The sequence below is a fragment of the Protopterus annectens genome, chromosome 11.part0 (assembly GCF_019279795.1).
Source record: "Protopterus annectens isolate FY-2018-M chromosome 11.part0, PAN1.0, whole genome shotgun sequence".
Taxonomy (NCBI): Eukaryota; Metazoa; Chordata; order Ceratodontiformes; family Protopteridae; genus Protopterus; species Protopterus annectens.
The window spans coordinates 1466652450-1466680375 of record NC_056745.1 but is presented as its reverse complement, the minus strand read 5'-3'; the positions used below and the strand labels follow the sequence as shown (position 1 = coordinate 1466680375).

General features: G+C 39.4%; 1 protein-coding gene across 3 annotated transcripts in view; it reads left to right on the top strand.

Annotated features, from left to right (window-relative positions):
• NDUFA5 (NADH:ubiquinone oxidoreductase subunit A5) overlaps nucleotides 1-27926 on the top strand; it is a 245421-nt gene that overhangs the window by 59809 nt on the left and 157686 nt on the right. For all 3 annotated transcript variants that reach the window (XM_044088766.1, XM_044088768.1, XM_044088767.1), the window contains exon 2: nucleotides 22474-22518. In XM_044088766.1, the coding sequence (XP_043944701.1) occupies nucleotides 22474-22518 (45 nt within the window). The remainder of the gene's footprint in view (nucleotides 1-22473; nucleotides 22519-27926) is intronic.

The window sequence follows — 27926 nt, the reverse complement described above, 5'->3', positions numbered from 1 at the left end:
TTGGGGAAACATTTCTTTTGCGTGCACTTATTGAATGGGAGTTGGATTTTGTTGGAGTTGAGAGGCCACTTCCAGCTGCAAAAGCCCTGAGTTTACAGCTTCTGTTGGGACTGCATTGATTTTTTTTTTTTTTTTTGCATTTCCTACATTTAAGGATTGGATATGTCCATTGTGTGTGTGTGTGTGTGTGTGTGTTTTTTTTTTTTGCTGGAGTTATGTATTTATACTTTTGTTTATAATGACTGTAATATGTAATTTTTGAGTTTCCTTATGCTTTATTAATTTATTTGTTGACCAGGAATGTCTGATTGAGCCGCAGCACTTTTTCAGCAGAGACCCGGGCAGAAAAGCTCCAGTAAATAGATATGTTTTGTCATTATTACAGGTATTTATACAGGTAGAATAAGGCCATCAGCTAGCAGACTACAAGAGCATTTTTGAGAATATACAGATTACATTTTGTCATAAATACTAGTATTATATATATATATATATATATATATATATATATATATATATATATAATAAACAGGTAGATTATAGTAGGAGCATTTTTGAAAGTAGTAGTTAGTATAAAAGAGCAACATAGGAGTTTGTTAATTTTACAATTAAATCAAACAGGATGCAATAAAAGTTTCAGAGAGAGGGGAAAGTTATTGATTAGTGGAGATTGATTTATTGTATTATAAGTATTACAGTGTCAAATTGGACGATATTTAATTTTAGACCACACTACTCCCTGGCTGCTGTGGCAGTGGGCAGGCTGAATCAAGTCAGTGCAGTTTTAAGTGACAGTAGTATAAACTGTTAACCCTGTAAAACACTACCACTCCAGTGGAAGCTGTCTTCTTGCTCTGTGTAGGTGAAGACAACAGAGGTGTTGCAGCTTCTCCATTTGAAGGGTGTAGCAAGGCATACTTAGCGTACTCAAATGAGTACATATTTTTCTGAGCATCTCTCACAAATTGTATGTTTCAAAAAGCACTGAATGTGTAGACCTGGTTAAACTGTCCACTAGTTAGATTTGCACAACACATGCTAACATGCCAGGAATACATTTTTTTAATTGTCTTATAGTTAAAAGTGACAAAGTTGAAAGTAGAATGCACTTTTGAACTGTATAAGGGGGCATTTTAATGGTCAAGTATTTTTTTTTTAAAAGATAAAGTAGGCAGTGGGGACAGAACAGTAGATGTGAATAAAAAAATGTAAATTTTTGGCTAAATCCGTGGGCAGTCCATTCCATTTCTACAGAATGTCAACATTTTTGCCTTGTATTTTTAGTTCTGCATAAAATTAGTGGTTTTCTGGGAAACATTGACAATTGAAGCTGACTAATGATTTAGATCAGTAAATGACAGATTTCAGTTTCAGACTTCATATCCTTGGAAAATGCATGCAAACATAATGCCTTTTATGTTAGCAACTTTTTTTTAAGTTTATAAAAGCAGTATTTAAAATTTGTCCATATTTTTGGGGCTTTGTCCAGATCTTTTGTGCTAAGAGGTATGCTTTCCTATTATTAATGAATGCATTAGTTTTACATTCATTTTTTTTGTTGTGGTTCTCAAAGTGGACATAAACATCATTGCACAGTTCATTACAGAAGGGGCTTTATGATGTAACGTGATTTGCCTTACAAGACAGTGTGGTCTAAACTATCATTGTAGAATTGTGTGTGTTTGTATTTATCTAATATGTATGTATGTAGGAGTATGTGACATCTGCATGAGCCAGTAATCAAGGAGCCTGAATTCTCATCACTGGCATTGGAGAGGGACGTTCATTTGAAACAAGAATAGATAGACCCAGTATTTCCAGATGCTTTCTGCTTCAAGCACAATTCCCTTAAGAGCACGCAGGGAACACACTTTGGTTGGGGTCTGGATTTTTCTGTCTGTCTCCCTCCAGGTCCCCAGTAAGACTCCCCACTGGAATAACTATAGAGTGGAGACCTTAGCCAAGTGAAGTTCTGCAGCACCTTGTTTGTGAAACCAGTCGTACATGTCCTGCCTTCAAACAGCTTACATGCACACACCCCTGGGCAAGGCTGGCACAGACTTACTAGCTATACCCCCTTCTGCCCTGACTGTAAGCTAGTTACACTGCCACCAGACACTCTCTACTCTAAGGCTTTTGCAAGGGTACCCCATTATACTGAGTGAAATTAATACAAATGGTAGTTTGACCAACAGCTAGTCTTTCAGGAGCAGCCAGAGCTGTCATCAAATATATATATATATATATATATATATATATATATATATATATATATATATATATATATATATACAAGTAATCTCGGAGATTAAAATATTCTCTAAAAGACCAACCACAGTTTAAATATATTTAATAAATAAGAAAAGAACATGAAAACACTAAATATCTACTTGCAGTAAACACCACAGTTTCAATCACAGGAAATATAACACCGACGAATAGATACACACAGATGCAGAAAAACAGAACTTAACTAATGTCACTATATATTTCTGACTGATCTAAAGAATTAGTATTCCCTGGTCACTTACTAGAGCAAGGCAAGATGAAGCAGGTGAAGGGTCCTTCTCTGTCAGGTTGCAAAAACAGACTGCCATGAGACTTGAGTCTCCCCTGGTATTAAAGTATAATTTTTAGTGAAGTGTTACAGAATGACATCCCATTCATCTGGTCATCTAACTTCTGGTTCCTATGCTATCCCCCCAGGCTAAAAGCTGTCAGAGTTTAGCACATATGTGTTAATAATACACATATACACACACACACACACACACACACACAAACCTTGTTAAGTTCTGCTGCACCTCCTGGAAATCATAAAACAATTTCAAACCTCCACCCTTCCAGAGTAGCAATTATTTCACTGCAAAGATGATGCAGAAAGCTTCCTAGTACATATGTTTGGTCTCTGGCTGCACTGAGAACTGTAAGATACACTCTTTTATGGCCTAAGACAGGTAATTTAATTTCAAACTATTTTTAAAGTTAGGTGGATTGAGATTATTCTCTTGTTTCCAGTATTCTCTGTTGAAACATATACATTTAAACAGTTACAATACGCAGATATTTCTTTTTCTGTCCAGCAGGGCACACTTTTGGTACATTTTAACACAAGCAGCTTTACAGATTTGAACACAAGCACCTGTACAAAATCAGTTTGATATACAATGATATATAATTCTTTACAAAATTCCAGCAAGCTGTGCTGGCATGTTACACATTCACTGTCCTGCTTCTCCTGGCATAGCTGGTAATACCTCACGTTGTCATAGGATCCCTATCATTTGATTGAGTTTCAGAACCTTGAATTCCATAGGGCCGAGACCATATGATAGAGTTTTTGAAAACTCAAAGCTTTTGAATGGAAATCATGGTACAGTGAGGATCAGGAAATTTACCCTTTTCCTCACTGTAGTGTGATCTCAGCGTTGGTATATATAATTTGCAGGGAGTGAAGGGGGGGTGCAGGGGGACTTGCACCCCTGCAAAAACATAAAAAAGATAGATTTTTTTGATGTTTGAATTTTCATAGAGACTGTCATATGTTTTTTTCATTTTTTTTTTTTTTTTTTTTAAGTTTCTAAAAAGTCTATCATCTGACATAGACTCCTATATATGAAGATGTATCTATAGTTATTATTTTGATGTTCTCTGACTGTCTGGATTTTCACTCCCCAGGTGGCCTCCAAATACTGGTAATAAATAACCCTTTCAGACTTTCCTGGTTACCAAATGTGAACAAGTAAATACATTTTGGTTTTGTATCACAGTTTGTTTTGTTTTAATTTTTGTTTTACTGCAGTTTTTTTTTCTCTTGGAGTCTGAAGTTATTGGCCAGGCTCTGTCAGGAAACATTCATTTTGCATTATTTGGTAGGAGCTGAGAAAGCTTTCTTAGTTAAGATATTTACCTGTATTCCTATCCTACAAGAGCTTTGTTTACAACTGCTGTTTGACATAATTGATTTTTGTTTTTTAACACCCACCCATCTGTTGTGCTTTTAAACTCTGTGGCTCTTTAGCTGCCTACCCCTACTGTAAATCTAATATTACTGGGGACTGAAGGCATTCTCAGACTTGTAAAGCTTGAGGTAGCTTTATGTTTCATGTCACCCATTTAATTAGTGCATGTTGCAATATTCAGTGTGTTAATCTGAAATTCTGTATTGTTCTTTTCTGCATTTTTTCACAGTTTTAACCAAAAGTTAACTGTTTGCATCCTTAACTTGGCTTGGGACCTTTAGTTTTGCTCGCAGTAGTTAGTGAATTGTAAATTGTTATTGCATCGGAGCCTCATTTATTTAATTTCTACTGCATTTTACTTGGTCTGGGGAACTTGTTCTTGTAACATCATTCACAATAGTAAGAGAGCTGTGAATTTCTCCAGGATATATTTGTATATAGATAGAAGAATGTAGAGATATATATAATGGCTGTAAAATAAACGTGTGTGTATGTATATATATGTGTGTGTGTGTGTGTGTGTGTGTGTATATGTGTTTTGGGTCACCTTCAGATGCCCAACAACGCAGATGACCGACAAGGTGAGAACCGTAAGTGGATTTAGTGTTAGGAGGACAGGTAAGTGTAGTGAAGGACTGTGGGTTTAGGGGTGGGTTAAGTGAGTTAGGGTTAGGTGCAGGTAGGGTGTGTGCGATAGTGAGGGACTGTGGGTTTAGGGGTTAAGTGAGTTAGGGTTAGGGGTAGTGTCGGACCTTAGGGTTAGGGTTTGGGTTAGGGATTGGGTTAGGGATAGTGGATATGTTATGTAGTGTACTGTTGGTGTGGTTTTTGTTGTCGGTCTTTTGGTGTCGGTGATTTGTGTGTCGGCGAAACGCGATTTCGGGCATCTGAAGGTGATCCGTTTTTTTATATATATATATAGATATATATACACACACACGCACACATACTTGTACTGCATTTTACTTGGACTGGGGACCTTGTTCTTGTAGTATCATTCACAATAGTAAGAGAGCTGTGAATTTCTCCAGAATATGAGCTGTGTGTCATATGTTCGTATATAGATAGAAAAAAAAAAAAATATATATATATATATATATATATATGATAGCTGTAAAATAAACCTGTGTGTGTGATATATATATAAATACATAATACATATACATGTACTGCATTTTTTTTTTATTTACTGTTCGCAGTTTGGATTCCTCTCGAGCTAGTCTCCTCCAACCTATGCCGAGCTGTGCAGTGGTGGTTTCCATTGCCCTGTATAGACAGAGACTACTATAGTTTTATGTTTTCTCTGCTATTATCTGAAGTATTTAGCTTGGTGTAGAGCAGCTAGTTTTGTCTGTTGAGAAGCATTATCACTTGAGTGTTTTAGAGCAATCCTAAACTTATCCCCCAGTCCAGCACCTGCCAGTTTACTTAGTTAACCCCACCCCACCCTGCCTCTCATAAATCATGAAAAAAGGATCCACAGCTATGGATGTGCCCTTTTCCTACTGTTATTGTAGCCATCCTGGTGGAAATTGGTTTTTAAGATAATTTAGCAATTGTTTCATGTTTACTGACAACCACCTTATTGCTTGGCAGCCTTACACAGTATGCAAAAGATGTAATTCTACTGTCTTGAAAGGCAAAGCTCTTGCATGCGGACACTGATCAAACAGGTTGCCAGTAACAGACAGACACACACACAAGTAGGAGCTGTGTCAGGAAATAACTTGTATCTCGTATACATTTGTATGGTAATTTAAATGTGGAGCTTTTCTTCCTCAAATTAGTTTTACCCAGGCAGACTTTTCTTGGCCACGAAAGAAAGAAAATCCAGAAATCAGGGTGTCTGTCAGGAATTTCAGATTTGGTGAGAGTGCTTGTCAGGTTGGTGAGAGTGCTTGTCAGGTGTTATAAAACATGGATTCAAGAAAATTATAAAGTATCCATTGCAGGAAACATTGTGCAGATATTGTGCATTCTTGTAACTGGCTTTATTTTCTCAGTATGAGTTTTAGACTTAATGCTTATGAGACTAGTAGTTTCAACAAACGTACCAGTTTTTTCTAAGCAATATTTTAAATACATTTAATTTGTGTAGCAAAGTTATACATTTATCTCTTTCATTTGTTATATTTACTGTTTCCTTAAAACTGTGTTAGCGTGATTGTTTACTTTGAAGTAGAAGAAATTGTTGGAGCAATGGCTGGAGCAAAAGATTGGGCTTTAGTCAGGTTTTCACCTCTTCTAAAGGTAGCAACCCTACACACACTACACCTACTATGGATCAGATACACAAACTTTCAAATGCTGAAACTCTCAAGTGCCATCTACCCAAACCTCAGTGACCTTCTAGACTGTTTCCTCAGCAACCACCCAAACACCTTACAAAGACAGCACTCCCCAGGACACACAACCACATCTTAGTGTCTCGCTCCCTAAGCCCTTAAGGCAAGCTACCACACAACCCAATATGTTGGTCATTGAAGAGACTGCTGTGAGACACACTGATACACCGTTCACCAGGCTGAGCTGGGAGACTGTCGCAGTACAATACCCATCAGGGGCAAGGATCTGCTAGGTCACACATGCCCCTTAGGGCATTGAACCACAAGCACCGGAATGATTTTCATAGTCCATGTGGTTGTTAATGACCTGAGACATACCTTCCTGGACATTGAACCACAAGCACCGGAATGATTTTCATAGTCCATGTGGTTGTTAATGACCTAAGACATCTTCCTGGACTATATGAATTCAGACATGGTAAAGCTTTCCGATCATGTCCCAGGTAGTTATGAGGCTAGCACTTAAAAGCATTCGACCTTCTCCAAGGATGACACAGCGTAAATGAAATATGATTCACTTGACGTTACCAGTTCGCTTAGTTACTAGTGTCATTCTAAGTTGGCCCAGTATTTGTCAGCTTGGGAGGTCATGATCGAGAGACTGTGCTGCTAATCCAAGGATGCTCTGCACCTGTCTCCACCAGGCTTTCGGGTATTGGCCAAAATGTAATCCACCCCATAGTGCCTGTTTTAGGCAATGCTTACCTGATAAATCTGACACTGTAAGATCTCCTCAAGATAAACTAAAGGTGTTACTTTTCAGTGCTAGGACTCTCAAGCAGCTCCAGTCTGTGGAAGCACGTCTCACCCTTTAGTGTGTTTACATCTCTGCAGTTACGGAGACATTGTTTAAAACCATGGAAGGCATCCTGACAGTGGAAGGCTGTAATTCTTTTCACACATTTAGGGACATGCATGAAGGAACTAGAGGTAGAGACGTATCAATGTACATAAAAAGAAAATTACCTCAAGATTGGGCAAACAATATGGTATGCTTGAGCCACTCCGTATCCAACTAACCTTGGGTAAACAATATGACATGCTTGAGTTACTCCGTATCCAACTAACCTTTGGTAAACAATATGGCATGCTTGAGCTACTCAGTATCCAACTAACCTTGGGCAAACAATATGGCATGCTTGAGCTACTCCATATCCAACTAACCTTGGGCAAACAATATGGCATGCTTGAGCTACTCCATATCCAACTAACCTTGGGCAAACAATATGGCATGCTTGAGCTACTCCGTATCCAACTAACCTTGGGTAAAGTCCCATACCAATTCTTGCTAGCTATAGGTCCCTGTTTATAACCCTGGATGACCATACCATTCAGCCCAACACCGTATTCATGGGTAACTTCAGCTGTCCTACCATAAACTGGGATACATGCAGGCTCAAAGATTCCTGGATTTTGTCAATGCAAACACCTTGAAACAACTAGTCTGCACACCTATTGGGGGTGCAAATACTATGGATTTGGTACTCACAAATATGAAGGAATGTTACACCTCCTTAGTGTAACGTCCTCACTGGTCAAGTAAGATCACCAAGTGGTCACCCTTGAAGTAAATATAAAGCCTGAGCTCCCAGAAAACCCCTGAACCTTGATGAACTTTTCCAAGGTTAACTACCTCATGTTAAATGGTGGCATCATTAAATTCCAAGCAACCCCCCCCCAGTTCAGAGATCCCTATAGCCGATGTGGAAGTCAATGTGGAAACCCTGTACAAGCATTTAAATAACTGCATGGAAGCAGCAAAGCCAAACTGAAATAAACTTGGGACAAAATGCAAAAATAAAGAACCTTCGGTGGACCATCAATATAAATAGGTTGCACGACAAAAAGAAAGAAAATCCTGTCTCAAAATGGGAAGAGCTATGCCCAACAGACAATTTCCTCATCAGGTTCAGCAAACCCGAGGAGTAATTAAATGCACCAAAGCCAACTTCGAGGCAAAAATAACCTCTCGGGCTAAGGATAACCACAAGGGATTTTCACTTGCAACCTTAAAGGGAGCACCTAACAGTGTGCTGAACTAATAGTAAATGGAACGTCTTTGTGGAACATAAAGATGCTGAGTGAGTAGAAGATGTAAAAGAATGAATAAGAATTTCAAAGGTACAGGATATGAAATGGGATGAAGTAATGGCTGAGAAACTGAAACAAAATTAAGAACTGCTCCTAAATGGAAAACCCTAGGCCAGGATGCAGTACCTAACTTCTGGCTAAAAGTATTATCTTTTAGCCATGAGTAAGAACTATTTATATGGCCACGCCGAACAGATGCCAAACTGGTTGACAACAGCAAAAACAATACTCCTCCTTAAGAGTGAACCTGTAAGCTATCCTATAAACTATAGACTAATAACTTGCCTTCCGATGCTGTATGAACTATGTGCTGGAATTAGCCCCACTAGGCTAGAGGAAGATGTTTGGTGGGCAAGGTATAGTCCAATTGTAACTCCCAAGGTCTAGTTTATATTATTCAGTGTGACTATTGTGACGCTTTCTACGTGGGGAAAACTGAAAGACAGCTAAAACGTAGGATTTATGAGCATTTAAATGATGATAAAAATCAGAATGGACAAAATGCACTTTTTAAATATACACTCATCTGTCCAAAGGCCAATTTTGTTTTTTGTTATTGAAGTAGTACCCAAGGATTTGAGGGTGCTCCCTGGAAAACCAAATTAGAATACAGGGAGACCTACTGGCAGATTGTGCTGGAGACTAAGTATCCTGGACTTGACAACCTTTCTTTGGCACCATTACTTAAGTTAACGTCTGCTAAACTGTAATAAATAGATTTTGTCATTAATAACAATCATGTACTCAACCTGATAATATTTTAGTTTTTAGTGATGTCCCTACCTTTTTATTCATTTAGTGGAAAGGGAATTTAATCAAAACAATTTCATATTTTAAGAAATGAGTTACATTTATACAATACATGTATATGTTTGTTATAAGCTTGTTTATCGTATGGGAAACTATTTTTTGCAGCCCATATTTTTGATAACATGGTAGTTTGCTACTTTTAACTTTGAGAAAGGTATCATTTTAAATGTTAATTGATTTACTTGGGCATGATGTAAGCACCTATGTAAAAGGGGTGGTGAATATGCATGATTGTATCTGATGAAGTCTGTGTTTTGACAGACAAATACATTTTTTATCGGTTGTGGAGTGTTAATATTGTGTTCTTGGCAATAAAGGAGTATTTCTTCACCATTGGCACCCTTCATTTGTGTCTGATATTGTGGTTCTATGTGCTGGAATTAATGTTGACAGAGTTTATGTTCATTTAGAAGAAAACTCGGTCATGGCAATAGAACAAAAGGGTAATAAAAGAAGATTATATGGATCAAAGGATCATTTCTTGTTAAAGTCATAATGGAGAACTGTAAAAAGGGGAAGAATTCAGTTGTGGTGTGGGTAGACTATATAGAGGGCATTTGATAGTATCCCACACTCATAGATAACAGTGCTTAAAAATGTATAAGATACACCCTACACTAATTGATTACATTACAGTGACCATGAAATTACTGGCAAACAACTTCTGTTTTGTCTTGGTCTTAATCCATTAAGCTGTTTAACAGATTTTGGTCATGGCTACTATTTGGCTCCCAGAAAACAGCAGAGATTAAAGACCTCTCATCTTCTTTTTGTGGATGATTTAAAACTGCTTAGCTCATCAGATGAGGAACTAACACAACAACTGCAAGTGGTCCAAACTTTTTCAGATGATAAAAGAATGTCATTTGGTCTTGATAAGTGTCCAAACGCAACCTTTAAAGCAGGAAAGCTGCAACACCAAGAAAACATCAGCCTGGGGCAGCTACTCTCCAAACATCCACCAACTTCCCCTCCAGATTCGGGTCCAAAATATTGGCCTTTCTTTTCTTGCCTTCATTCTCTTAGTACCTGTGTTCCCTTCCTGAATACTCAATAGCACACTACCATCACATCACCCATCTCAGATCTTTTTGTAAATCCTGAATCCAGACATGCTACTCTGTGGTCACCTCTGTCTGTTTAAGGCACAAAAGCTGTATGTGCATCCCTGCACATACATAGCATGTAAATTACTCTGTGTTTAAGTTAAAAGCTTCACCCTTCCAACTATCATGTTTTCACATATTCCTTTCATTGCTTCTGTATTTGTTTTTCGTCATCACTTCCCTTGTGCTCCCTGTGCCTTCTGTGTTAGCACTTTTTTTTTGTTTGTTTTTTTAAGTTGTCACAGCCAAGGATGCAGAATATTTTTCCCAACCAGTAGACGGAGGTGATCTGTGACACTGCTTTTGTCAGTTTAACACGAACTATGAGGGGAATGTGGTTCTAATGAGCTCCATCCTTTAATTCCCTCAGCCTTCTTCTTGCATACTGTGCAACTTTCAGAAGTCATTTAACCAGATGGTTCTATGGGAAAAGAACCCTGTTCTTTGCAGCTTTACTTTTTTTTTTTGCATCATTCCAAATATGTCTACAGAAGAAGAAAAGGGTTGTCGCCCTTTAACATTTACGTGGAAGTTAAGGGAAATGGCCTAAGATGAAAAAGCACATTGATAGGAAGCTGAACAAGGTGACAGAAGCAGGAAATTTAAGAAGCAGGCAAAGACCACCACCACCACATATTGGGAAAAGAGGTTGCCATAGATGAGAAATTATAAGTAGAGAGGCCACATGCAAAGACAAGACCTTTAAGAGGTACATTAGTGAGAGGTGGTTCCATAAAACTAATGATGTTCTATTGGACTAACAGGACAAGGCATGAGGGTGACTACCTCGGGTAGTAGCAAAGAAATGTGCTGACAGTAAGAGATATAAACTGTGCTGAGTCTGTCTGGGTGTTGTAGGTAGAGTCTACCAGCTGTCACCACCTTCCTGTCTCCACTTTATTCCATCTACTCCTTGTCCTTTTGAATGCCACTGTAGGTTTATAGTTAAATATTAGACTTATCTGTCTGTACACTGTTACAAGCCCAGCCAATAGCGGGAGGTCAGAAGCAAGCTCTGTACCTTTATATTTCCAAGGTAAAGACCGTAACCTCTCCCTCCTGAAAATAAGCTAGTCTGTGCTGTTCTTTGTACCTTCATCTGTACATTCGCATTCTTCTTCCAAAACCTGGCAAATTCATCTGATGTCTCATTTCACTTATCATAGGTTCATAGGTTCATACTAGGCTATCTGCCCGAGGGCATTTACAAGCCTAGCCCATCGTTTTGTGGCTTACGCCACCCCTTTAGTATGGGGAACTATACCCATTATTTTGCTGTGCCTCTGTCGAGCAGTGACACTGAGGTAATCCCTGGGGTATATTTGCGATCTCCCATCCATTGGTCAAGATTTCTCTTGAACAAGGCCAGCGAGGTGCTCTGCCTCACATATACCGGGATTTTGTTCCACAGCATAGGGAGTCTTTGGGTGATGAATCTATCCCTCCAGCACGTCCTATTAATAGCCGTGTCGAGGTTTAAGTCTCCCGCCCTTGTGGCTCTGATGGATCTAGATTTTTTGAGGTGAAGCATATTCATCAAATCTGGGTTTGACATGGCCTTGTATGTTAGGCAAAGGTCACCTCTGAGCAAGCGGTAAGCGACTGAATAGAGCTGGAGTTCTTTCAGTCGGGCAGCATAGGACAGATTTTTGAGACCCTGTATCCTTTTGGTGAGGAACTTTTGTGGCCTCTCCAGCTGCTGCAAGTGTCGGGTCAGATACATTCCGAATGGGGCATTGTACTCAATCATTGGTCTGATGAGTGATGAGTAAAGGGAGACTATGACCTCCCTTGATCTAGATGAGAATCCCTTCATGATAAGGTGGGCAATGTAGAAGGTCTTCCTAACTACTTTAGCTACATGGGTGTCGAATGACAGACTACTATCAACCTGGGTCCCCAGGTCCCTGATAACTTCTTCTGTGCTCAGTGGATTGCCACTTATTTGGTAGCTCGGGGTAACCTTGTTTTTCCCGAAGGGTATGACTATGCATTTTTTGGCATTCAACTTTAGGCCATGGCTCTGGCACCAGTTATCCGTTTCTGTGAGACCCTTCTGAAGGATATCTGTGTCAGATGTATTTTCTATTATGGCGCCCAGTTTGCAGTCATCTGCAAACTTTGTCAGCCATAACCCTCCTGTGTTTGCTTGTACTTCAGAAAAGTAGATGCCAAACAAGAGTGGGCCCAGGACTGAGCCCTGTGGGACACCACTTGTGACAGGCTTTGAGTCTGACATGGCGCCAGCAACTCTGACCCTGTGGGTTCTGTCACTCAGCCAGTTTGCAACCCATCTTGTAATGTATGGGTTAACATTTAGGCTGATGAGTTTTTCAATGATACCCGAGTGGGGTATTGTGTCAAAGGCCTTAGCCAGATCGAGGTAGGCTGTATGGACTGCCTTTCCCTCATCAATGGCTTTGGTGACTGTTTCGAAAAAGTCAACCAAGTTTAAAAGGCATGATCTGCCTTTGACAAAGCCAAACTGGGTTGGATCCAAAGTCTGCAAATTCCCTATGTCTTTATTTATGAGGTCCATTATGATCCTCTCCATGGCTTTGCAGATAAGGCTTGTCAAGCTAATGGGCCGGTAATTTCCAGGGTTGGTGGAGGCACCGCCTTTGTGAAGTGGGACCACAGTTGCAGTGCGCCACTCCCTGAGTGTATCCAGAGGTAAGACTTTGATTAAACAGCTGTCCTAGCTGTGGGTTTAATTCCTCATTGAGTTCGTGGAGCACACAGCCGGGGACACCATCAGGTCCCATGGATGCTGTGTTTTTTGCTTTGGAGAGAGCAGTTCTCACTTGGGCATTGGAGATGTTTGGGGGGCTGCAATCGTTTGGTATAGATATCTCTCCTTGTGGGGGGGAGGGGGGGGAGAAGTTTGCACTGAACCTGTCAGCCAGTATGTTGGCAATGTCTGTAGGATCAGTAATCTTCACATCATTTTGAACTAGTTCTGAGCATATCTGGGAGTTTCCTCCCAGGTTTCTAACATAGCTAAAGAAGGCCTTATGATTGTCTTTTGAGTCTTTAGCTATTTTTCTCTCGAAATTTGCTTTGGATGATTTTATGAGAGCTCTTAGTTTTTTTACTTATAGTGATCAAGGGTGTCTTACCTTTTAAGGATTTTGCTCTATCTTGTAGTAGCTTCCTCCTTTTGTTGTAGAGTTTGTTTATGGCTGAGGTCCACCAGACTGGACGCTTACCTTTGGTACAAAGAGTCTTTGTTTTGCTTGGGATTGCCTTATCCATGCAGTCCTGCAGGTGCTGGTAGAAGGCATTTGTAAGTGATTCAGCGGCTTGAGTACTGTTTTCCGCTCGGGGCCTTAAAGGAGACCACACTAGTCTTTAGAAGTGTGAAGTCAGCTTTGAGAAGTTCTTTACTGTGGTCTTTTTATTTCAGGTGGGGTGGAATGAGGACCTCCAGCGAGATTAGTTTGTGGTCTGTTCTCACCAGTGAGGGGTATACTTCGGTGTTGAACATTGTGCTCCCATGTTCGTGATGATGAGATCAAGTATGTTATCTCCTCTTGTGGGATGGTGACTAGTTGTTCCATGGCATTTGAGTTTATGAATTCCAGGAACTTTTGGGCTAGGGTGTTTGGGCTTGAGTAGTGTTCCCAGTCTATATTAGGGTAATTGAAGTCACCTAGTATGATGGTGTTTGGTGATACATTTATCCCCTCTAGTGTTTTCAGGAAGGCCATGTGAGGTTCCTGAGTTTGTGAGGGTGGCCTGTAACATGCTACAATTTGCAGAGCAGTCTTGCCTATGGTTAATTGCACCTGGATGGTCTCCGATGCATCGTGCGTTGCCACCAGTCTTGAGGTGTGGGTGTCCTTGATGAATATGGATACCCCCCCTCCTTTCTTAGTATTGTCTGGATTTTGGGGCCGGAACGCATGATATGAGGTAAAACCTGATAGTGCTGGGGTGCTCTCAGGAGCCTTGAACCAGGTTTCTGTCACAGCACAGACATCGATGTTCTACATACTGAGAAGGGCTTCGAGCGTGCATTTTGAGATTTAGACTTCTGGCATTGAGCAGCATTACCCTTAGTTTTTCCTTTTTGTGTTCTAGGGTGGTAGGTTTAGAATTTGAGCCTTGCCTAAAAAGGCACTATGGGGTGGCAAGAGCCTTTGCCAATATCCGAATCCCAGGGTGACAGGTGCAAGCCGTCCCTTGCGGGCAGCGTGGCTTGTCCAGCATGTCATCCCAGGCAGACAGACACTGGATCCCCTTTGAATGACACCAGTACTTAAGCCAATTGTTAAAGCTGATCATCTTATCTCTGTATTGTGGCATCATTCTTGGTGAAGGTAGGATACTGCTCAAGGTCAGGGTCATACCTGCCTGGGCTACATAATCAGAGAGCTCCTCAATGTCTCTTTTCATGTAGTCCAAGGAGGTACGTCTCAGGTCGTTTACACCAGCGTGGACAATGACTGAGTCGTATTTGTACCTGCTGTTGAGAGACCTGAGTGCTTGCGTTATGTGGCGGATTCTAGCGCCCGACAGGCAGCTTACTGTGACCTTCTCCTTACTCAGTCTGGTGAGCGGGACGTCAGTGTGTCTGGCATTGTGTTTGGCCTTAAGGGCTGTGACTGTTTGACACTCTGACTGTGAGGTCTATGTGTTGCAGGTGTTGTGTTCTGAGGGAATACAGACTTTCTTTGCTACGCCACCTTAAATGTTTGCTGCATTTACTGTACAAAATATTTCCTTAACCTTTGGTCTTTTTCTTTGAAGATTCCAGAAGAGGAGAGACATGTGCACACAGGCATGGCCCATAGATTAGACACCCCCTCTTCACCTGACAGCATAAGGAGTCACTGAACCATACACTCTGTTTTTCTCATACACACACACTGAAAGAAGCAAACTTTTGCCTAGCTGTCAACAATTTGGGGGGTGGGGGGTGAGGGTGGCAAAGGACAAAAATCAAGGATAATTTTTAAATATTGTTCTAAATGTTCTTAGGTTAACAGACCAGTTTACTATGCATTTTTTAAAGAGTAAGATTGCAGCTGCAACGTACACAATGTCCGAGTGTAATGTTCAGTGAGTTACCAGAAAAATCAGAATTTTAATGAAGGGCAGACACACGAGGTAAAATCAAGGGTGGCAGTTGAGAGCTATGTATTTTTGGATACTGCTTAGGCAGTGTATGAGTGTGCCTCATTTCTCTTGTTATAAATTGCTTTGCTTGCTTGCTGGTTTTGTTGACCGACTTCGACTTTAAAGAAAGTGACATGATTTTCAGTTCGCCTTTCTGGATTTGATTCTGACAAATGAACAACCACAGCAAGCGAGGCAATTGCATGAGTTGCTTCTTTACTTTAGACAGTGGACAGGATTCTGGAGGATGTCTTGTCTGTGGTGCTGCAGATGGAGTACAGCTCAACTCACTTATTTAATTTTAAAGTTATGGAAAGTAAGAAAGCGGAAAAAATCTGCAAGATTTCAAACATTAAAAGCTAAGAAGCATTTGTTTTTCCAAAAGGGGGGAAAATGAGATGTGCTGAGCACTGCCTGCCCCTACTGTCCCAGTTCTAAAAAGGCCAAAGTGTGTACATGAGAGTAAAACAGTAAGGATCATATATAGGTGACAGGTCAACCAAATATCGGCCACAGTAATTTAAGGGAATGAAGGGGACTGAACATGAGATTTCATCAGCCAACCATTATAGTTCAGACATGGCTACCTCCGCATTGCTTCTTCCATGACCGCACTCTCATTGGCTCTATACATTCAAGCCAATAAAAAGTGCAGAGCTGGAGAGGGTGGGACTTGCAGTCAGTGATTTCCTAGCTGTTGCTGTTTTGTGGATAAGAAATGACTTGTCACACTATGAATAAGAAGAAAAGCTGATTTTAAAATTGCTACTTTTCTAGGGACTGAGGCACACAGTTTCATTTGTTGGGGAGGCATGAGCCCCTGTGTGCTTGAGCTTACGGACTGCTGCATGGTGACTTTTGTCTTGCTTTTTGAGCCATGAAAGAGCAAATTCTTTTCGACGTTTCATTTTTTCAGAGAAACAGTGGCTCCTCAAACATTTGTACAAAGGACCTGAATTTACACCGGCAAGTAAACATGGTTTACTAGAGGGGATAGATTCCTAACTCAATGTATTTCTAGCTTATAAGTTACCACTATAAGTCAAGCCAAGTACTAATTTGTCAGCCTTTAAGGCTATTTCTGGTGAGTGGATGGGTGGGCATAAATTTACACCAGAGGTTGGTATGTACAGCTCTGCTCTGGTTTGGGAGGTGGGCAGTAAGTACTCATACAGGGTGTCACAAACTAAATTTGTCTACTTAAAGGTGTATATTTGTAGGCCTTTTTATGGTCCCTGTAATCATTATCTTGTATTGTTCTTCTTTGCTGTTCCTTACCCAAATTCGTGATCATGACCTGCTAGTACCTACTGTCTGAGTTCCCACAGCAGGTACCCCCTGTCGGAGTTCCCACAGCTGCTTGTACTGCTCAGAGTTCTGTTTTGTATTTGAAATAGATCACCTTGATTGGTGAAATGTTTATAGGGGATGTATTTATTCAGTAATTTGTTTTAACAAGGTTAGCTGTGCTTACATTTTTATAACCTTGGGAATGTTTAACAACATTTCTCAGTCTATTAAATGGAACAGTTGTATTGTCCCAGGTGTAGGCCTCCAAATAAACTTATCAATCATGTCACTTCAAAATGTTGTATCCATTTAGTTGATCATTTTTTTTCGTAGTAAAGATTAGTTTTTCTTTTGCACATTGAGACAGTTCAACTCCAATTCAGTTCCTTACAATATGTAGCTTTCCTCAGTATCATGCTTAGCAGATTATTTCTGCTTGGTTGCAGTTCATTGTTGGTTTGTAGCGTACAGCCATGAAACTGTTTATTGTTTAACAGTAAAGAACAAAATCAAGGATTTTCATATTTGGAACGTTATCTAAAACTGGTATCGATGCATCGTGAGTATAAGATCCTTGAAGGTGGTGTACTGAGAGCACATGCTGACTCTCTGGTCGAATAGATTATGTTCTGGTGTTGTCTAATATCGCAGCTGTATTACCAGAACCTGCTTCAGTCGTAACACCCTCAAGTGGTCTGACAGCTCGGAGGCAGAGGGTCTGTCACTCCATCAGTGTCCTGAGTTCAGGAGCAGCATTGCTGATTGTGTTGACCAGGGAGATATGTAAGATGATTTGGGGAAACTGCTGTCTCTGTGACCTGTGGGGAGGCCAGAAATCTTACAAGCACCCTACTTAAGGAGGAGTGGCAGGATGTCATTGCACACACCACTTTCTCGTGCAGGGGATTCTTATGGGCTCTACATGCAAACACTCACACTCTCTCAGTGCAGTGTTTTGTGTTTCTTCACAGGATGAATCGCCTTTCTGGCACTACTAATGTGTTTAACTTTGGGTCAAATCCTCAAACTGACAGGGGACCCACTCAGTAGTAGGGTTGTGTTGGAGGTAGCCTGGAAAGGAGCAGTTAATGGGATCCGTGGTTTGAGAAAAATGTTAGCCTTGAGCGCTAAGCAAGCTGGGTAGGGAGACATTTGAAAATAGCAACAGCTTTAGTTTTGGGTTAAATAAGAGTTTTAATCCAAATGTTTTCTGCCAGCCAGGTATTTTCTTGCAGTGGTACCTGTTCATTTATTGTACAATTCAGCTAATACTTGTCCTTTAAGTACTTTCACTTGATCTCACTAACTCAAGCATGTCTACTTGTCCTTCTCCCAGTGTCCACTCTGTCTGTCACATCCTTCCCAGTGTTAAAAATGGTCTAATAACTGTTGAGGGTGTGAGGCAGATAAAAATATTTATGGAATTATAGTATTATAACCATGTATAACTAGCAGGGAAATAGAAGCTGTTTCTTCAAGTATTAAACTGCGGTGGCGAACATGAAAATTATAACTGCAGTGGACTTGAGTGGTGGGGGTGGGGAGATATGTATAGAAAAATGCAGAAGTGATAAAATATGGCAAAAGTCAGTGGACGTATGGGGGGCATTTGGATCTGAAATTGAATTCATTTTGTCGAAGGGCTTGGGGGTAATGGATAGCAATACTGTTAGGGTGGGTTTTTCAGACCATTTAGTAATATGGATGGAGGTGATGGGAAAAAGGTGTTCTATTTTATTTTGAAGTTATTACCTGGGTAGAGCACTGATCCATTTGGACTTTTTCGTTCTCAAACCCAGGGAAATATATTAAAAGTAGGAAAGGGAATAAAAAGAATAAATGAGAAATTATGGGATGAAATTGGAGAGTGGGAAGTTTTGCACTTATGGAAGGATCATATAACCATGAAAAATTTCTATGAAAACCTGGTCCTAATGGTGGATTGAATTTAACAAGTATATATGTGTAATATATATATATATATATATATATATATATATGACTTTTTTTTTTTTTGCCACGGCAGGATGATGTAGGGAAAATTTTAAGATAAAGCAAAGAATGGGAAAATGCATAGAAATGTATTGGAGCATTTTAGAAAAAAACTATTGACATGGAAAAAATATATTAAAATCTAAAAAAATGGAGGCGTTACTGTTTTGGCAGAGATATTAATTGCAAGGCAGAAGGATGGAGGATCTGCATATTTAGGTAAAATGGTAAAGGAGGATATTCATATAATAAGGGAAATGGATGTAAAAGGAGTGGTAAAAAGAACATTGGCAAATTGAGTATTGTGGTACAGCACGTGGAAAATGATTAAAATAGAAGTAAGAAAACTGAGTGAATGCAGAGTAAAAAAATAAATTATTCCTTAACCTGTTCTGGGAAAAAATTATTTGAAACAGAAATTGTTAGTGCGTTGGTTGATTTAATTAGTAAAGTAAATGTTGATTCCATGTCTTATTACCACCTGAGCTTGAGACGGAATTCACCAGAAGGTAATGGATTGGCAGAGAGTGTATTTTGTAAATGTTCTGAATTAATAGTTGAAGGAAGGGTTTGTTTATGAAGAGTTTGCTAATGGGATATTACAGCGGATATGGAAGAAAGATGAGACAAATGAAAAATTGGGGCGACATCACATTGACAATGGATTATAAAATTTTACTAGAATAATACAAAGGGGAATGGAAGGAAGGCTTAGGATTATTATGGAAGAAAATATATATGTGATATAAAAGGGAAGGGATGTCAAGAATTGTTTAATATAAGTAAAAAGAAGGACGTGAAACTTATGGTAGGTGGTATTAACAAGGCATTTGATACAGTAGAACACTGCTTTGTGGGATGTTATGCAGAAGTAGTGAATAGGTAATAGAATTGGGGAAGTGTGTATGTTAGCACATTAGAATAATAGAGTGAGAGTGTTGGTGAATGGGTGGCTGAGTAAAGAAACGTACATGAAGTGTGGCATAAGACAAGGATGTCCATGAGTGGGATATTCGCATCAGTAATGAACATGATAGTGAGTGAAGTAGCTTATAAATTGAAAGATGCTAGATATGATTCCAGTAGTGTTGACAAACACAAATGATATAGTTGACATTGCTAAGAACAAAATGTGGATGAGGGAAGTGTTGGTTGTCTGGATGTTTAAAGGAAATGGAAATAACCTTGAATAGAGATAAAAGTAAGAGTTCAGGTGATGTGTAAATAATTGTTGGGAGTGTATTTTTCAATGAATGAAGTGTATGCGCTAGGAATACAATTTTGGGAATGTTATTTTTATCTGATGAATTTGGTATTAATGGGGGGTAAGTCAAATATGATTATGATCCCAGAAAACATGAGAGAAATTGTGCAAATAGTAATTTCTTTCATATGGGGTTGAACATTTAACACGGTGAAAGAGGTGTGTTGCATATGAGTGAAGATGAATGGGGACTGGTCTTACTAAATCTCCAGTTGTTTTATTTTGCTTTGTGAAACTTGTGGATTATTAGTGGGTAAAGGAAGAGCATGAAAAATGGTGACAATGTTTAAAAAGAAGTTCAGAAATTTCTGGGAGATGAGAAAAAGATAATTTTTAATCTTCATTTATATACTATCAAGAATAAATGCTATCATGGAAAATGTAATTATATAGAGAAAGATAGAAGGATGTGATATAAGGTTTTGAAATAATATTATGTAAATCATTGGGAACATTACTAGCAGCGATTAATGCCATTTAAAGTAAGGAACAAGTGGTGAACCAAGATAATAGTGTTAGGATTTCCTATGGAGACTGGTAATAAAGTTACCAGTAAATGGGGAGTATGCCATATAAAAAAAGTTGAAAGAGTGTGTTTCTTCACCCACAGTATAAACAAAGTCCATTTTTAAATGTAAAAGAGGGTTGAAACTCTGGAAAGAGTTGTATGAGAATATTAATGACTTAATACAGTTATTAAAATAATAATTGTGTATGGGTATTATAAGAATAAGAGAATATGTGAGAAGGGTAGAATTTATTTTATGTTAGATGTATTATTTGCAATGAATGATTGAATGAAATTTTTTGTAATGGGATATGGATTTTGACAGATGTGTTGCAAAATATTAGAGTATGATTGTGGAAGGGAGTGGGTACTAGATAGTGAAGAATAATAAGGATTTTATAAAAAAATTATAAATAGTAAAAAAAAAAAGAAATATGTGTGTGTATATATGCAGAAACTTTAAACCACATACTTGTGCTGTAGCTTTCAGGCTGTGTTTTTTGCAAAGAATTTAACATTTGGTTTAAAAAGACTTTAATGTCAGAACATTCAGAGTAAAAGGACCAAAACATCAAGAAGGGTCTGTTCCAGACCCTCTTTTGTTCCCATTATTTTGACTGATCTGTTAAGGGGTCTTCCACAGTGTAACTGCTTTTTTTATGTAGATGATAATGTCATTACATTTGTAGGCTCACATGCAAATGCCATCACCAAGGGCTTACAGAAGGACTTCATGCACCTGTGGAGTGGGATAATTATGCTAGTTGGATAACTAGGCCAGTTATAAATATTTCGGAACATAGGTGATGTTTTTGGAATCTCAAAACTTAAATCAGTGGACTTTTTAATATCACCAATCCCTGTACCACTGCCAGTTACAGCTAATTGTAAATATCTGAGTGAATTTAGCCATTCTGTGTTTAACGCGTGCGCACACAATGATAGCTTTTAGCTAAGTACTTGGCACAGCTTTAATTGCATATGTCAGAAGAGCAGTTGCCGTTTGTGCATTAATGGGTGTGAATGTGACTTCCTTCATTGCAGTGCTGTGCCTTTAGAATACATTTTGATTACACACACAACAGAAAGTAGAATATTGGGAGTCTTTGACCTGAACGTCACTGCATTACACTAAGTAAATACAAGAAGCTTTCCACCACAGCGAGAGCATCGCTATTCCTGAAAGAGCTTGGAGTAATATCCCTGATAATATCAGACAGATCGACAATTTCTGCCTCAAATAAACTGCAAGATAATGTGCTCGAGGGGAGTACATGTAGTTGTTTTACAAATCCTTGTTAAGTAACACATACTGCTTCATCTGTGCACCAGCAACCATGAATGACGGCTGATCCTGCTAAGACTAGTCTTTATTACACACAGTAGTTGACATAATCTCTACTTACTCAGATTTGGGGAAAATGTACTTTTCTGTGTATATTTTGTAAATAAGCATGATGCTTCCATTTACTGTATAACTTAGTGGAGTGTACATCTTAAAGATATGCAGTAAAGTTGGTTAAAAGCTCTTTATCACAAATTCAAATTATACTTTTTTGTTACTGTTTTTTTGTTGTTGTTTTCTTGGCCTAGGCCATGGCTGAAAAGGGTGTCTGGACAAGTTCAGTTATCAAATCTATTTAATTAAGTCAAATAATTAAATCAAACCCCAGACAGACACTGGGAGAGTTTATAGATTTCTCTACACAGATAGTGACTGGAGGTCAGGATTGAACCTTGTTTTCCGAAGTTTGAGACATAAAACAACCATGCTAAGTTCAGAATGTGATGGTGAACATTAGTTTAACTTTCATAGTAGAGCGATCTTGTTTTACTGTTTTGTAGTGAACAGTGAATAATTAACTTGCCATTCCACAAGGCCGATGATACGAGTCAGCTTTTTGTAAAGTGAAACTCTTAAAATGTAGGCAGTGTGTTTAAAACCTGTTACTTATTTTATTAATAGGATATGTTTTTCTTGCAGACAACTGGATTAGTGGGCTTGGCTGTTGCTCAGCATCCTCATGAGGTGAGTATTGTTTGTTTAGTAAAATGTGTTTTAGTTGATTAGTTGATTTGTTTCATATTGTAACTTGAAGATAATAGGAATTAACAGCATTGGTCGGCAGCTTCATTTTCTATTTTGCTCAGTGTCCTTACAAGGTAAGGTTCATCTCATTTATTTACTAAAATGCATTGTTTTGCTTGAATGGTTTTCTGGTATAGGTTGTATTTTAAGAGGAGTTATCAGTTTGGCTGTCGGCTTTCTTCTGAGCCTTGTAAACATATTAATAACTATGAAGCATGTGCTGGCCGTTAGTGAAAGCTGACAGCTTTTCTTGTAAGCCTTCTTTCCTACCAAAAATGTTAATAAGTGCATGGCAAGATAAAATTGTCTTGGCCATTGGTCTAAATTGGATTTTAGAGCACTGTCTGCTGGAAGATGCTAAGAAAACATCAGAAACAGATCGTACAAATTCACACGTGATAATGGATGAAGAAGGTATACACAGCAGCCCCCTCACCAAAGGAGCTTTGCCTTCCCATGCCAGCCATTGTTGCTCTCAAAGTTTGGTAGTTTCAGAGTTAATGTCCCTTAAGGCTTATCCTAAGCCAAACCCTGTTTAGTATTTTCAGCTTTGACCTCACACAGGGCATGTAACACCAAGGTAGAGAGCAGCTTCTTTTATAGCTGCAGGTCTGCCAAAGGACCTGAGGCTGCTAAAGCATGGTGTGAGATGTGACATGCATGGTGATGCATCTGAGGAATGACTTCCCAAGAATGCAGCATGCTGAGGGAGGTGGTTTTTGGGGAATGACTGCCCAAGAGTGCAGCATGCTGGGGAGGGGGTCTGGGAAATGACTGCCCAAGAGTGCAGCATGCCGGGGAGGGGGTCTGGGGAATGACTGCCCAAGAGTGCATCATGCCAGGGAGGGGGTCTGGGGAATGACTGCCCAAGAGTGCAGCATGCCAGGGAGGGGGTCTGGGGAATGACTGCCCAAGAGTGTAGCATGCCGGGGAGGGAATCTGTGGAATGACTGCCCATGAGTGCATCATGCCGGGGAGGGGATCAGGGGTATGACTGCCCAAGAGTGCAGTATGTGGGGAGGGATCAGGGGAATGACTGCTCAGGAGTGCAGTGTGCAGGCAGGGGGTGTTCAGTGGTGCAGGAGGAGGATTTAGGGGTGATTGTAAAGAGCATAAACTGTTGGGTTTGGTACAAGAGTGCGGCAGCAAGGACACTAAACAGTTTGGTTGGGTATCCAGTGATGTAACATCTTTGAACAGAAACCTCTTGGGCCCTTGTATGACCATAGCAGTAATGCCAATGGCACTTAAAGAAGTCTTGCAGGGATTAAAAAGTCACTGTGCTGGTAGCAGAAGTCGAATCGTACGCTGTGCGGGACAGAAGAAATGTATGAGAAGAAGCTTAAGGAGCTTAATCTTCTCTGACTGAAAGAGAGAGGAAATGGTAGGATTTTATGTAGATTCTTAAAGACATAAAAGATTTGTAATGGCATCTGGTTGTAAAGAAAAGGCAAGACACAGTAGTGTCAGTACCAGACTGGCAACCTAGCTCACCAGATAAATTAGCATGTATTTCACGGAAGGTGGGGGATAAATGGAAAGAGTTGCCAGAATGGTTGATAAAGGCTAAAATGTCTGGAATGTTGAGATGGCTGGAACAAGAATTAGAAGAAGGGAAGGGCAGCTTCCCTAGGCTAGTTGCAGCAGTCTGACAGGCCAGATGATCCCATTCTATTTGTATTGTTATGCTGTGATAAAAATGCAAAACTGGCAACATGCTAATTCAAAGTTGGTGCTTTTTTTTTCAGAAGTACTAGATGTGAAACAATTGCTTTGTGACACTGCCATGCACTATCCCTCATTCACTTCCTTATTTCCCATATCTCCAGTGAAAGGAGTTGGTGCATTTGCTTTCCATACAATATCTACACTTATAGTTGCTAAAGTAGAACTTTTAAATTTTATTGCTGAGTAACATTCAGGCGGTGAGTATGTTTGGCATTTCATTTTCATGGTAGCACTCTGTAATTAAGCAAAAACTATAGTGGAGGTTTGTCTGTAAAAAGGCATTAACTTGTATTAGTAGAATGTTTAATTTCTATGGAAACGTTATTAATGTACATTTACATTCTGCATTAGGCTGCTTCTGTATTTCTGCCAGTGTGCGCACTTCTCTACCATATTAGAGAATTGCATTATTCCTGTGATGCTTCCAATAGGCTTCCCCTTGTAGCCTTCTGATCCATTCGATCTCCTATTCTGACTGACAGCCGTCCACATAACTCTCTCGTGGGGGATCTCCTTTTCCAAGAAGTGTCAACCAAGTGTCTGGCGACAGCAGGCGGTCTCCCATTCTTGGTTCAGTTTCTTTTCATTTATAGCGTACCCCATCCCATCCGAGTGATAGATACAGAGCAGTTCCATTACTGAGATGCATGTCCTGAATCATGGATTATATGTCACCTAGCTGTTGAAGAAAACTTCACCTGTTTATTCTCCATAAAAATTCAGTGGTAGCATCCTCCTTTCACGACTTTTGTTTGAGCAATAATGTCCCTTGTTCTGGAGAGATGGCTCCACTGCACCCTTTAATTGTGTTTGCCATCCTGTTACTTTGTTTTTAACCCCTTTTTCTTGATAAATGTCTTAGTGTAGGTGTCTGAGATGTTTTTGTTTTCTTTCAACATATTGTGTTTGCTTTTTGTGCATTCTCATATCATGTTTTATTGTTGTGCTTCCTTGCCCACTCACTGTGCATTCTTGTATCTACTCCTTTTTAACTAGCTGAATACACTTACTGAGTTTTTTCTTTCTGAAATGCTTATAACACTACATTACATTAATTTTGCACTGCGGTGTATAATTCATTTATTCTGTTTGTGCACTTTACATTAACATTTCCTGTAACTTTTCTCCCTAGGACTTCATTAAAAATGGACTGTGTGTGCTAGCCATTTCAGATAAAACATAAAATAAATGTCTGTGGTAGAGCTAGCCAGTGTAAAGGAATGTGAAAAAAGAATTGCTTGATAAGTAAAAAGAAAATGTAATATTGTGAATAACTACTCTGTTTTAGAAGTGCTGGTTTAAATGGAGTTTATTGTGTGTTAGTAAGCCTTAGCAAAATGTTCTTCAGCAACTAGTATTACTTCAGGTTTAACTAGTCTTGCACAAAAACAGAAAGTGCATTTTGAGTGTCCAGCATTATGGTTTTGGTTAGTTGTGAAGTACAGATGCAGCTGTTAGTGTAAAACTCTTCAAAACATTTATTGAAGGGGGAGAGAGTCTGTATGAGTCACAATTTGGCATTGAGATTATTTCTGTAACTGAAGTACTGTCTTAATGTTTAGTTAGTTAACCAAGTGAGCTGGTCTTTTACAGAACCTTTTCAGTCACTTCCTGTACCGCAGGGGGAAATATTCAAAACAAAGTGTACACGTGCACACATTTTAAAATTTGTACAATGGATATAAAAAGTTTACACACTTCTGTTAAAATGCCAGGTTTTTGTGATATAAAAAATGAGACCACAGTAACTCATTTCAGAATTTTTCCCACCTTTAATGTGACCTATAACCTGTACAATTCAGTTGAAAAACAAACAAATCTGTTAGAGGAAAATAAAAAATGCACAATACGCTGGTTGCATAAGCGTGCACATCCTTAAACTAATACTTTGTTGAAGCACATTTTGATTTAATTACAACATTGTCTTCTTGGGTAGGAGAGTCTATCAGCACGGCACATCTTGACTTGGCAATATTTGCCCACTCTTCCTTGCAGAAGCACTCCAAATCTGTTAGATTGCGAGGGCATCTCTTGTGCACAGCCCTCTTCAGGTCACCCCACTGATTTTCGATTGGATTTAGGTCTGGGCTCTGGCTGGGCCATTCCAAAACTTTAATTTTCTTCTGGTGAAGCCATTCTTTTTTTGATTTGGATGTATACTTGGGGTCATTGTCATGTCAGCTTTCTAGCAGATGCCTGAAGGTTTTGGGCCAGAAGTGACTGGTATTTGAAACTGTTTATAATTCCCTCCACCTTGACTAAAGCCCCAGTTCTAGCTGAAGAAAAGCAACCCCAAAGCATGATACTGCCACCACAATGCTTCACCGTGGGGTTGGTGTTCTTTTGGTGATGCAAAGTGTTGTTTTTGCGCCAAACGTACCTTTTGGAATTGTGGCCAAAAGGTTCAACCTTGCTCTCATCAGACCACAACACATTTTCCCACATGCTTTTGGGAGACTTGATGTATTGTTTTGCAAATTTTAGCCGGGCCTGGATGTTTTTCTGTGCAAGAAAAGGCTTCCATCTTGCAACCCTACCCCATAGTCCCAGACATATGGAGAATACAGAAGATGGTTGTCACATGTAGTACACAACCAGTACTTGCCAGAAATTCCTGCAGCTCCTTCAGTGTTGCTCTAGGTCTCTTGGCAGCCTGCCTGACCAGTTTCCGTCTTGTCTTTTCATCAATTTTGGAGGGATGTCCATTTCTTTACAACGTCACTGTTGTCCCATATTTTCTCCACTTTTTTGATGACTGTCTTCACTGTGTTCCATGGTATATCCAATGCTGTAGAAATTTTTGTACCCTTCTCCTGACTGATACCTTTCAACAATGAGATCCCTTTGATGCTTTGCAAGCTCTTTGCGAACCATGGCTTTTGCTATAGCAGGCAACTGAGTAAATGAAAATCCTACTAGGACAGCTGAACTTTATTTGGGGTTAATCAGAGTCTGTTTAATTGATGGCATGTGTGTACCCAAGAAGACTGAATGCTGCAATTAAATCAAAAGGTGCTTCAACAAAGTATTAGTTTAAAGGTGTGCGCACACAGCAAAGTATTAGTTTAAGGGTGCGCAGGCTTATGCAACCAGCATATTGTATGTTTTTATATTTTTCCCCTAACAGATTTGTTTGCTTTTCAATTGAATTATACAGTTTATAGGTCATATTAAAGGTGGGAAAAGTTTTGAAATGATTTGTTGTGGTCTCATTTTTTTATATCACAAAAACCTGCTATTTTTAACAGGGGCATGTAAACGTTTTATATCCACTGTATGTAACTTGGAAATGAGTGCCAGCATGAGTTGTGGGGTTGAAATGTGTTAATGGTCTTTTAATACGAAGACACAATTGTACCATAGTGACTGCTGCACTTTGGGAGCACTCTGCTTTTTGTGGTGCTGTCTACTGTGTGTACACTGGCTGGGTGCACCTTTTTAGTAGAAAGAATGCCGTAGAAGAGAAATACAAAATGTTTGTTTAATTCTGATCAGATAGGCCTAGCAAAGGGAGGAAACTCTCTGTGACGCCTAATAAGGAGTAGCTTTTGAAGTGGAGTCTCGAAGTAGCTACACATGAAGAAAGAAAGCAGTCTGGCATGTTCCCAAAACCTAGGAAT